At 40.1% G+C, this 13218-nt stretch overlaps 1 protein-coding gene across 1 annotated transcript in view; it reads left to right on the top strand.

The window, feature by feature from the left end:
- The window catches only part of large1 (LARGE xylosyl- and glucuronyltransferase 1), a 117102-nt gene that overhangs the window by 78862 nt on the left and 25022 nt on the right, over nucleotides 1-13218 (top strand). The window contains exons 7-8 of the mRNA XM_023418725.2: nucleotides 9092-9196; nucleotides 12838-12950. Coding sequence (XP_023274493.1) covers nucleotides 9092-9196; nucleotides 12838-12950 — 218 coding nt within the window. The remainder of the gene's footprint in view (nucleotides 1-9091; nucleotides 9197-12837; nucleotides 12951-13218) is intronic.

The following is a 13218-nucleotide window of genomic DNA, read 5'->3' as shown; positions in this document are numbered from 1 at the left end:
GGTGCTTCTGTCTTGTGGTGGGTGGGCACTACATCTACTGTGGTATGTTGGAAGAGTGGTACATAGTCTGTCAATACCAACCAGGAGTATTTCAGCCTCAGGTCAGGGCAATGAAAAAACTGATCTACGGACAGATTTACAGGAGCGTAACGTAAAAGAAGCGAAAGTGAAAGGCTCAGGTAGTTGAGGTATAACTGAAGAATTCTCTGGTTTTCAAAGCAAAATTGTTGGAAAAGCAAAATTGTCAATAGTATTATCCAAAAGTTTCATATCATGTGGTGTAATAAACACTGAGACCTCTGCAGCATTAAACAGGGAGCGTGATTTTAATGGCAACTGATATCAAAATTAAAGCTTCTCATATATTTGCTAGCAAGTACCAAAGACAGTTGTCAGGCCGGTCTCCAGGTAATGAGGTACTTGAAACAGAGAGATTTGTAAGTTCCCTCATCAAAACTACAGCCACATTTCACATTTCGTTTTGTGTCCACTCCAGACAGACGAGGTAGATTAACCACGAGCCAACCACTGTGCTCTTCAGGGCCACTAAAGACTGTTGACACTTGAAAAGTTACAGCTGTGTAGAAATATCTCAGCTTCCGTGGCTTTTCCGAGACCTACTTTCAATACAGACCTATACATAGATTGGTTTCCTAAAGTCTGAAGCCACAGTACCATTCACTGAATTGTACACAGCATATTTATCCAGTCAGTGCATGTTTCTCAGGCCCCTGGTCACTAGTGGCTTTTTAAACCTAAAAGTTTACGAGCAGCAAAGATAGAAAAAAGTAACAAGGGGAAAGATATGAGAAAATTGCATATTATACAAGTGACTGATGATGGAGGACTTTGCAGATCAGTTAGTTCTGTAGATGATCTCCAGAGTCTAAAAAGTGTTGAATTATGAAAATGTTCTCCTCAGCTGCTCATTAATTAGAAGGAAGGTTCATGGGGACATGAACCTTCATTTTGTTGGTATTAAAATGTAGATTTCATCCAAATTTACTCTGTAAAAATGACCCAAATCTACAGGGAGAATTTCCAGAGCATGAAAGTTGTGATTTTTTTTAACCGGACGAGGATGAAGGTGTTCAGAAGATAGATGCGGGAAACCCAATTCAAACCTGTTCTGCTCCTGCAGTTAATATGCAAACTTACATCCACGCCAATAACACAAGGTGGCCATCATGACAGCGCCCTGTGCTGCATTATGACATCAAGCTTTCCCTCAATCCCCCGCCACCTTCAATCAACACAACTAAATGGCAGATGATACTTTGGCAGTGTAACCTCCCAGCTACCCGTCCTTGAATTAGGGACACTTAAGTGTATTGCGTTTTCAAAGAGCATGGGACTTTGTTTCACTCTTACTCAGCAGTTCAACCCTCATGTGACAGCAATGCTTTTTAGCTGATCACTTGGCATTCAAGGGCTGTGGGACACAGAAAGTGACTTTCTTCATCATGGCAGCTCACTAACTGCTCACTAACTAGCCTCTTGTTTAACCTGTTGCTTTTTCTAAGCTTGGTGGTTTTGTGTTTCTGTGGAAGTTCAGAAAAGTAAATGGAAAATAAAAATTGTGGTTTGTGCTTTCACAAAACTTAATAGGTCCGAGCAGAGCTACACTGTGGACACAGTTAGTAACACAGGTCTAAACCCAGTATATGTCTGGACCTCCTATGGCCAAAAATTTCCGGAGCAGCCGGAAGACCAGTATATCTATCTTACCAGAAAATGACTTTGGTAGAAGTTAAAGTCACCTTTTAGAATGCTACTTGAGTAAAAGTCTTAAAGTATCTGATATTTACTGTACTTAAGTATCAAAAGTAATTTTCTGATACTAAATGTACTTAAGTAAAGAAAAAGTTTTAAAAAAGTGAGCCGTTAGAATTTTCATTATAAACTTTATTGTGGCTTCCTTTATAGTGAAGCAAAAAATATTCAGGGTTCCCCCACCTTCTGTAACATCAAATTCAAAGACTTTTCCAGGGCTTTCCAGGCATAATTCCCCTCAAATTCAAAGACCAAACACAGCATATTTTGAGAGAGCTCATACAAAGACAAAAACTGATCCGGGACAATAACTGTTACATCACTGATTTTTTTTATTTTATTTTATTTTTATAATAAACAACTGAGAGGTTGGCAGTAATGAATATTTCAGTGACTTTCAGCAGACACAAGAGGCATTTCATCCAGTAGGAAAAACATTTCCTGTTAATACGGCCACAGGTGTGTAATGTTATCTCTGTTGCTACCTCGGAGTTCACTGAGATTACCACTGTAGTCGGGGTGGTCGTCGTCTGTTACTGGAGTTGTAACGTTAGCAGCAGATCCCGCAGCAGGTGCTTCCATGATGGCATCGTCGATTCTACTGTGATGACGCGGGACTTTTTACTCTTCTTCTGTAGTAAGCAAAGGACAGGCATTACGTCACCAACTTGAATTGGTGCATGAACTTGCAATAAAAAAATTAATTTCTTCTGATTTTATTTTGTAGTAACGAGTAACGTGGAGTAAAAGTGAAAGTTGAAATATAAATAACGAAGTAAAGTACAGATACGTGAAGTACAGTAACTATGTATTTGTACTTCGTTACATTAAAACACTGTGTATGTGTGTGTTTTCAGGTGTGTTAGTCTGGACGAAGATCGTTTTTGTTTGAAAATGCCATTTTAAAATGAAAACTGAAATGGATGTAGCCTGAGTTAGTGGGGCGTCTGGATAGCCAAATGGTTAAGTAGTGTATGGATGTCACTGAGTTTGATTCCAGCTGTGGATCTTTGTTACATATCCGACCCCTTTCTCTCTCTGTGTAAAGGCAGGTGTGTGTGGATCCAAGTGCAGAGAGAGTCAGGCAGAAGTACAATGTCCGAAATCCAAATCTTTAATCCAAGAAATGTAGCAGAGGTCAAAATACCAAAAGACAGTCAGACCAGGCAAAAAAGGCAGATCAGGAACAGGCAGAATCGAGGGTCACAAAAATACCAAAACAGATCATACACAGGGAATCAAACAGGACTTAACCACAAGAGAGCTTGAACCCAAGGGTAACAAAGACAATCTGGCAAAGGCATGAGAAATGAGGCGGGGTTTAAATACACAGGAAACAAGACACAGGTGAAAGACATTAGGGCGGAGACAGCAATCAAAACAGGAGGGAAAAACCAGGAAGTAAAACAAACAGCAACACAACAGAACCAAGACTTCAAAATAAAACAGAAAATGCCAATAAAATGAATACAGATCCTGACACTCTGGCCGTGTTTCCTGTCTCTACAATAACTATCAGCTGAGTTAGTGAGGTAGTCAGCCGCATCCCACTGAACAACTTGAAACCAGGTACGGTCTGGTCCTTATGTTTTTTACACCACTGCTAACAAACCACTGTCTGATGTTGGCTTTGTCAGTTTGCCTCCAGCTCAGATGTGAAACCAACTCAGAGTCTAAAGGAGCATTTCTGATATCCTCAAAGACCTTTTTTTTTTTTATTCCCTCTAGTATAAAGAAACTATTCCATGATTCTTGTAACTGCCACTCAGTTGTACCGTATACCTGTGGAGCTCCCTCCCATACACTTTCCCATTACATGAAACCTCAAACAACAGTAACTGACATAAAGGGCAACATACTGAACTGTACGCACAGTTTGAGTTGTTGACAGATGTTATTGGTTTTCACTTTCCTAGTCAGGTATGAGTATGAGCCTTAAATTGCAAAAACAAGTATCAATCTCATCACCTTCTCCCCCTGTTGCTCAGTATGTTTCGTTTGTCAGACTTTTAATGAAACTGGCCAATAGCACCATCAGCCTTCTCCATAAAAGGGCTGTTAACTCTGGAACACATGACTGAAATCCACTGAACTCCAGATATAAATTATTTTACAACAAAGGTTAAGTTCTGGCTAAAACCAGTTAATTTAATCTATTCTTAATTGTTTTTATATGATTCTTTGTAGCTTGTTGTGTTGTTGTCTCCTTTTACACTGCACATCTGTATAGTTTTAGCTAATTGTAGGATATTATCACTTGTGTTGTCTTTTTTGTGTTGTTTTTGCTTTTGATTTAATTACATTACACAAGTAAAAGCCCAACGACAGAGAGGAGTTGAGAATCAGCAACAGCTATTGAAACTATGTTGAGTTACTTTGTCCTTATCATGTAAATAAATAAACTAAAAAAAAAAGGAAAACCTGACACACCAGCCAGCCCCAACTGTCCTATTACTTACTACTTACTGTTTATCCACTTGCAATGTAGTACAAATTGCATTCATAGGGAATAATTCTGCATTTACTTCAGCCCAGTGTCCCTGATCTGAACCTCAGGGGTGGGTATAGATCTAATGGTTCAAGTAGTGTCTCCTTTTAGTAGAGCAGTGTGTAGTAAGAGGTAATGGAAGAATGAATTGATGAATTCTGGGGTTGTGCTGAATTGTCCAACATGGATGATCTGTTCTGGTGTCAGGGTTGAACATTTAACTACAACAGTAAGAGTTTGTGATGACTGTTTCAGGGGAAATGGGAAATTGTTTCCTCCGCGGAAGCAAAATGTTAAACTATCCACCAGATAACACTTAAAGGTACATCTGAGCTTCCGAAAGCTTTAGGGCCGACTGAAAGATGCACCTCTATAAACTGGCTTGAAGAAACTCACTCACGGTGTAAATCACGTATAAGTGTGTATATATATATATATATATATATATATATACATACAGAATAATCTATAAAAAAATCTCTGCGTACAAAAATGTATAGAGCACTTTCAAAAACTACACAATATATGACACCATGTAAAATAATATATAATGATTAAATTAACGTTTACTGCAATGAACTGTGTTCCTCTGTTATGTATTATATTACACCAAACTACTCACAACCCTAACATGAACCCTTAGTTTTTAATTTCAATTTAATTGGAATCATGAATTTGGAAAACAACAAAACAATATCATTTAGCCAGAACACAATTCCACTTATCCAGCCTCAGTCTGAAACAGAGATGTGTCAGTTATCACATGCTAAATGCTGAATAACGCCTCCCTGTGAGCTGCAGTAGGAGGATCAGGTGTTGGAGTGAAAAGTGTATGTTGGACCTGCTGACCCTGGCATTCATCTTTACTTGTATCAGCAACACTGACTCAGCAGTAAAAATTCCCACTGATCTCCTGGTACCTCTCCACAGCTAATTTAAGAACTCCCCCATCAGCCCCCAGCACGCCGGGAAATAGACTGTGGGTGGCCTGAGGTTCGCTGTGTGAGGATTTTGCTGAGTAGGACATGGATACATACTATTATGACCACTCTGCAACGCATTCTTCCCAGACTACAGCGGCTAAATAGCTGGTATTGGTTTAAATCCTTCAGCGGTTCACTGGCCAGGTAGCCAGTTGGTAAATTACAAAATCAATAGGAACTAAACAGCATAATGTAAATGAATGCGTTTAAGATTAAAAAGCTGATCCAGAGGATTTCCGTTCGTTTTGATGGAATATTTTCCAGAGATGTCATTCAAGAGCGGAACAGACAGATGGAGTCGAGCTGTATTGAACTGATTTTGTTTCCTTTCTTTTGCCTGTCATGGCTCTTTGACTTGGAAACTGACTTTATGACTGTTTTTGAGAGATCGGCGTGTGAATGCTTGACGGTCAGATGCACATCACTTTTTTTGTCATTGTGAATGTCTGGATTTAGTCGCCTGTCAAAGTAAATGTTTCTGTTCATTTTTCTGGTCTGAAACTTTCTTTTTTCTACATCTTATTCTTCTTCTTCTTCTGTGACATATTGAGCCTGAGACATATTGTTCACAGGTCCATTGTCCATCCGTCTGTCTCATTCTTGTGGCTTTGTGAACGTTTTTGTAGTTTTTATTTATTATCATCAGTTGCACAGTTCTCATCAGCTCTATGGAGCATTTTAGGCTCATTGTTTTCTTTCAAATAGTTTTAATTGTGACGAATGTATAAGCAGTGATACAAATGGTAGAATGGACATAATGTTTAATTTCAAGTGTTTAACTGCAAAAAATAAAATAACACCGGGGAGAGAAACTTTGTTTGAGTTCAAATAAAGTGTTTTTTATAATCTTGATAAACTGCTGGTTTGTTTCTGAACTGTCTGATCGTCTGACTGTTGTGACTTTGTTGTGTAAATTATATTCAGTACAATGTTATCCCAACTGATAGAACCAAATCTCTATAAAGAATAACCTTGATGAAGTTATTTTGTAAAATTGAGTTAAATTAAATTAAATGTCTTTAACCAGAATGAATCACACAGGGTTATTTCTAAATAGCAGTAAAATCAATGACGAACCCTTTCTAAAGATGTGAAGCAGAATAGAAACAGACAGTGAGCGCTGACAATGAGATCAAGCTGACAAGCATTTTTCTGATGAGGCCAAAGTGAAGTAGAATCACCTGTGAGCTCCGTCCCAGCAGAAGCAGCAGTGTTTTGTTTTTTTCGCTCTAATTGTCCCTCTCCGTCGTCACCTTGATGGCAATTCTTCGTTCTTTGTTTTGCAGCCTTTCTAAAGGCTGCCTGCTCCAATAAGCTCTCATTAATCTTCCTTACAGCCTTCATTAAAGCTGCCACCGCTACACCCATGCCTGCTCTGCAGGTTCCTGTCTCCTCCCTAATGTCTATCCCCCCCCCGACCTTTATCTCTGCCCAGCGTGCCTTCTATAATCTGTCACCCTGAAGCCCACATACACCCCTCCCTTCTCATCCCTCCATCCTCTGGATCCTTGCTCTTTATTTCATTCCACCTCCTCTTTACACCTATTGTCTGGTGGCTCACAAACTTTAGATTCATATGAGTATTGAATTCAGTTTGCACCTTCTCCCGTGACGTGTTCTCTCCCGGTCTGCCGTTGACTCAGATGTAAAAGCCCACTGTATGTGTGGATTAGGTTTTCTGCTGGCTCTGTGTTGAACTAGTTAACCCCCGATCCGCTCCAACCTCCATTTCTGTCTGCGCAACAATTCAAACTGTCGGGAGGCCAAGAACAGCCGGTTATCAGGAGATCATGACTCAATTATCTTCTTATCTCCAGATGAAACCAGCAGCAACAAATAATGTTTTTATTGAGCTTATAACACGGCTTCCACACCAGCCGCAGCCGGAGGCCTCGTTTGTGGGTTGTACAGACAGGAGGTCCGTCCCCTTCTCATCAACGTCATATATCAGCGACGCCTCGAGGGAACTTTTTCTAATTTGATATAAACGTTCACTTGGATTCAAAGAGGAACTGATTGGATTTTGGCGGCCTTCACATCCCTCTCGTTCCTGATAATGACATATATCAGCAACACCTGGAGGGAAATTCATTACATCAGGCACAAATGTCGACTTAAACTCAAGGATGAACTGATTTAGATTTTAGTTGGCAAAGGCCAAAGGTCAAGGTCGCTGTGACCTCACATTCTTGGCCAGAACGAATTATGACACAGTTTAACGCAAATGTCTTAGAAAATGATGAAGTGATTACAAAAGGGTCAAAGGTCAACTTCATAGTGACACCATGTTCTGCACAAACACTTCTGATCATTATTTAACACTGTGACTCAGGAAAAGAAGGAGAGGTTGTGAGAATATTGTGAACAGAGTTCCCTTCATTCCTGGAAGACTTTTACGCTGTGTCTACACAGAAGGCAAGAGGAAGAAAGTCGAAATGTCGAGAATAAAGTCAAACTGAGTCAGAAGAGGAAGATTTTAATTTTAATTTTGCCTTTCGAGAATAAAGTTGAAATGTCGAGAATAAACTTGACATTTCCTTTTGAGACGATATCAATCAGCGCGTATGACTGACTCTACAAAACGCCTTGTACAGATGAACTGATGAAATTGTACTTCAGAATCGGCTTTAGCAACAAAGAAACTCTTTGGCTCATAAATGCGGTGTAGTCGTCAGCATTAGGACTGAAGAGATTGTGCCGAAAACTGCGTCTGTTCAGAAGGAAAAACCACACAAGCTTGGAAGAGGCGGCCGCATTCGTGCAAACTGAAATAGCGGGTAATGGACAAATGCAAAGGATATTGTTGGTTACACCTGCAGGGGATTTGTTGCTCACAAGACACAATAAGACAACTGATGAAGTTGTTTGATCCTGAAGGTGCGGAGCTCAGGCGGGCGCGGCGTCTGAGACGCAGGCGTTACCACAACAAAGGTCCCAAAGCGCTGTGTCATCACCGATTCGTACGATAAGCTGAAGCCACACAGAATTGCTATCAATGGTTGTATTGATGGTTTAGTTGCTATGCAGTGTGGATGGAGGCCTACAGAACAAACAACAACCCCAAAGTAATAGCAGACTACTTCATCACATCCATTGCACGCTTGTGAGGATGCCCGCAGCGACTGCGCGCTGACAGAGGCATGAGGAAATGACAGAAGAGTTGACTTTATTCTTGACATTTTGACTTTATTCTCTAAATGCAAAATAAATAGAAAATTTTTTTTTCTCATCTATGGCCCTAATACTCCTTTGTACGTTTTACAGTACCGTATGCCAGTTGTTTCTCCTGATGGTTAACATTTTAGTTTTGCTACTATATCTATATATAGCATTTCTGTTTTTCATCGTCTCTTTCTCCCAAGACAGGAATGACTGATAAAATTGGATAGATAATAATAGTGTTTGTCCAAATGCTTACATTTCATTTCAAGCAACAAGTCCACAGCCTTTCTCTGGGTTTTGACTGTATGTGAAAGTGTTTTGTATATGAACAGAAAATCAACAGCTGATGCAAAACTAGATGAGCCACCAACATCATAAAAACTAGAATCACCTCCTCGTGGTCCTCGGCCTCCTCCTCTCAGTTTCAGGTTACATCCCTGTTTATCCAGAGTCACAGAAAATATGAACCATTTGTGTGTAATGTTGTCATAATTGCTGTGAAGTCTTGAATAATAACTAAAAAGTGTTTTGTTAGGTCACACTGACTTTGACCTTTGACCTTTGACCACCAAAATCAAATCTGTTCATCCTTCAGTCCAGGTGAACGTTTCTGCCAAATTTTAAGAAGTTCTATCCGTCAACTATTAATAGACATTAGTAATGACGTTGTGTCTGCTGTGTTCAGGTCAACAGGTCCTGGGTCTGGTGGAGAACCAGAGCGACTGGTACCTGGGGAACCTGTGGAAGAACCATCGACCGTGGCCGGCTCTGGGCAGGGGCTTCAACACCGGTGAGTGCATGATCGTGTGATGTTAGCATGATGAAGGGTTTCAGTCTGTTTGTGTTCATGATGAAAACGGAGACACATTTATCATGTCAGTGAAATGACTTTAAAGAATATCAGTGTGTGTGGTAAAAACACCTGTTTGTGGACTGATACCAGAACGTATGAAAACGGTGGAGAGACTCAAGCAGAATGTATTTTTACACATCTGATCTGTTCTGCTGTGATGTAAATATTCAACTTTAATGTGGCTCTAATGGATAATTTTATAAAAATTAACATTTTTATTAAAATTTTAAATGACAGCTATACAGTATATTTGATAAGCACTTTCACAGCCTGGCTCTTCCACTGGCTTTCTTTTATAACAATGACATTAATTATTTACATTTGAACATGGAAATCTTTCTGCTCAAATATTACTGGGAGTTGAGGGGGGAAAAATGTCCAATGTCCTTGTGTACATGCATGTAAATATCTGTATACGCACACAAGCTGGATGTAAATGGTGTATTAAATACATAATGAATACAGTATGCATGCGTAATTAGCATGTCTCCAAGTACCTTTATAATTACTAATAAAAGATTAATTAATAAAAGAAACAGACCACCTTGATGATTCCATATCTGGTCCCTGTAATATATACAAATAGACAAGCAAAAATAAAAGTGAAAAATATGGTAACTGTCCTGAAATGAAAAAAGCTACTAAAGTAATGGGCATAGTTCTTAGTTTGCCTAAATATGTCAAAACTGGACCCTGGACTGAAGAGAATTTGTCCCTATAACCCCCTAAGTGAGAACTTAATCTTCTCTATCCGTATAAATTGCATCAGATTGCTTAACCACAAAGACACTTCTTCTACATGCAAGCAGTGTGGTAAAAGCAATGATGACTTTTTGTTTTTTCTTTATGTTTACCATCTGTAATACCAAATATAGCTGCAATTGCATTGGGTTGGAAATCTATATTAAGTGCTTCTGATAGTGTTAGTGGCATGACCAAAACATGTGGGTTAAGTTAGCAGGGGTATTATAGCACAACTCTTGTCTGAATCAGGGTACAGTATATTTTAGCTAGTCTAGCTTTGGAAAAGTGAGCTCTATGTACGACTTTAAATTATATAATGCTTAGTTTTGCACAAGAGGTGCTGTCATTCACCCTTTTGAAGAGCACAGTCGCTCTCCTCTCCTATGTCCTCCCCCAGCTCGCCCACCCAGTCTGCCTTCATCTTTGTGAGGGTTACATTTCTAATAGAAGCTATAAGGTCATTTATTCTTGAAACTAGCCCCTTTGAATTAAAGGGGAATCTCTAAAACCTCATCTAAGCCTGAAACTGAGGGTATGTTGGGATCATGCCACTGAAGGAAGTGGCGGACTTGAAAATAGCGAAATACGCTGGACCGAGGAAGCTCATAGATAGATCATCAAAGTTTGTGTATTTAGACGTTTTCTTTCTAAAAGCCCAGCATCAGGCGGCAGGCAGACACAGTTAGACAGCAGCTGGTGAACACTTCTTTGGAGTTGGTGGAGACCAAAAGTAGAGCTAAAAGAGAGTGAATTCTGGACTAACCTTCAGCAGGAGTACACGAACACTACTCCAAATGATTAAGTGCTTTGCTAACAAGTTTGTCATATCAGCTTAAAAAGTGATGATATGTCAGTGTTGTGTGTTATCACAGCTTTAAATTAACACAGCAAAACAAAAGCTCTTGTTAGTTTTCTTATGTAATATTCTCTGTAATTCAATAAATATAGATACAAAACACAGATCAGTCAACATGCTGCATACAGTCATTCAAACCAGCAAAGAAAAACAGCCATCAATCATGAATAAGCTGCGAACGTGTTTTCATCTGTAAAACACAAATCTCCCAGTGGACATTGGAACCACGACTCAGCCGCTGTATTAAATCATTTAGAAAAACACGCAGCTTCTTTGTGATGTTCCATCTGAAGTTGTCTTTGATTGTGTCAGCTCATGTGACGCATCATTTCATACCAGCACAAAATGGAAGATACATTGATTCTTCTTCTCCCAGCTGGCAGCAGACATCACTGTAACATCAAGACTCTAATGCAGCTAATGTCGGACAGATGTTAAATTTTACCCAACAGTGGCTGTTTGACATTGTGGCGTTTAGCTAACGTTGGGTGTCAGTATTCTTTGTCAAGATGGCGTCGGTGTGAGACGTTTAGAAGATGTTGGATTGTGGCGACTTAACAACCCAACTTAAAAACAACAAAATATCAATGTCAGCCGATTTAATAGCAATAACATAATTTCAGATGATCCTGGTTATCTCTAAATAATTCCTCCACTGATTTTTGCAGGAAAACGTTCTATATTAAAATGACACAAACTATGAGAGATGATTTTATCCATATTGCCCACTCCTACTGTGACAATACATTCTCATACTGTGCATTATTAGTACGTATGTATGTAGAAGTTTTTATCCTCTGTGATTATTTGGTGTGTTACACCGCAGTAGATACATTTTAGTGAAATTGAATGTATTTTTATTTTCTGTTCCTGTCTTCCTCCTAACATCTTCGGTCTCCATGTTTTAATGGGTACAGTCAGGCAGTTTCCTTCCTTGCAAGACCGGAGAACATTTGATGAAATATGCAGGCATCCACCAGGCCTGTTAAAGTTGTATGGAAAATCATTTTCAAAAAGGTGTGGGGTATAATTTCACAGAACCTCAGAGCAGCTGATAGTGGAATTGATTGGATTCCCATTACACCTTGTTATTATTTTCCCCCCGCCTATATATTTTTTTTCCCCTCCATCAAACCCTGCAGGTCTTTTCCTTCAGGAGACAGATAGCTCTCTCTCTCTCTCTCTCTCTCTCTCTCTCTCTCTCTCTCTCTCTCTCTCTCTCTCTCTCTCTCTGTGCCGTTTGGAGCAGGAGGATAATCTTTCTATTGAGTAGAACCCAAAACAGCCTGGACGGCCCACAGCAGCAGCAGCCCCGTGAATTTCACAGCAGACGCATTTCAGCGACAGCGGTGGAAAACTCACTTGAACGCGTCTGTGTCGTAAACTCGCCATCAGTCCGACTGAACAGCATATCTCGTGAACACAAAGGCATATGTTGCATTTACACAGAACAGCGACTTGACAGAAAAAAAACCTCCATCTCAGCCACGGTTGGTCGACTTTGCGGCGTCGGCCGTGGCGACAGATGGGGCACGGCAGGGTGTGAAAGATGGCGTGTTTGTTTCAATCCAAAAAAATTATTCACCGTGTCTCTCCCCTCTGAGCATTGGCTGCTCGACTTTATTTGTGGCAACCGGGAACATTCTTTATTAGCCAGGGAACTGGGAAGAAAAGGTTTTTGTTTTAGATTTTTCCTGTTTCTTGGGGGAGAAACACGTGAGCTTCTAAGAATAATTTGTGTTTCTAGGAGGATTTTAACATGTTTTGTCCTTCGACTGCCAGCCTGTCTCCAAGCTTAAAGTCTACAGCTTTATCTCAGAAAACACAAGGCTGTGATTCACAGCCTCGTGATGGGACTTTATCACCTTTACCAGGCAGCAAGATACTGATCTGTCTGTTTCTTAAGCTACCGTATCTCTGTCTGAATGTGTGCGTGTGTATGTGCATGTGTGTGTGTGTGTGTGTGTGTGCTTTCCAGGAGTGATTTTGCTTCTCCTGGATCGGCTGCGGAAGCTGAGATGGGAGCAGATGTGGAGGTTGACTGCGGAGAGAGAACTAATGAGTATGCTGTCCACCTCCCTGGCAGATCAGGTAACATACATCCTCACACATGCTCACACCTCAGACGTGCAAACTCATCCCCTTCTGCCAATATTTGCAAAAGGACAAATTACAGGAACACCTGTACTCGATGCAGGAGCCTGCTTGACCATACACACTGTTAGACTCACATTATCTGAATCATGCGAATGGGGGTCGACAGTGCGTAAACAAAGGTATTCATAGTGTTGCTCTCAGTTTTTTACATGTGTTGCTGTCAGCCAAGAGTCATAGGTACATTTTCAAAGGTCTTTATTTA

The sequence above is a fragment of the Seriola lalandi genome, unplaced genomic scaffold (assembly GCF_002814215.2).
Source record: "Seriola lalandi dorsalis isolate HSWRI2012SDOR001 ecotype SW California unplaced genomic scaffold, Sedor1 jcf7180002054584, whole genome shotgun sequence".
NCBI lineage: Eukaryota > Metazoa > Chordata > Actinopteri > Carangiformes > Carangidae > Seriola > Seriola lalandi.
Note: the sequence above shows the minus strand (reverse complement) of the source record. Positions and strands in the feature narration are given on the sequence as shown.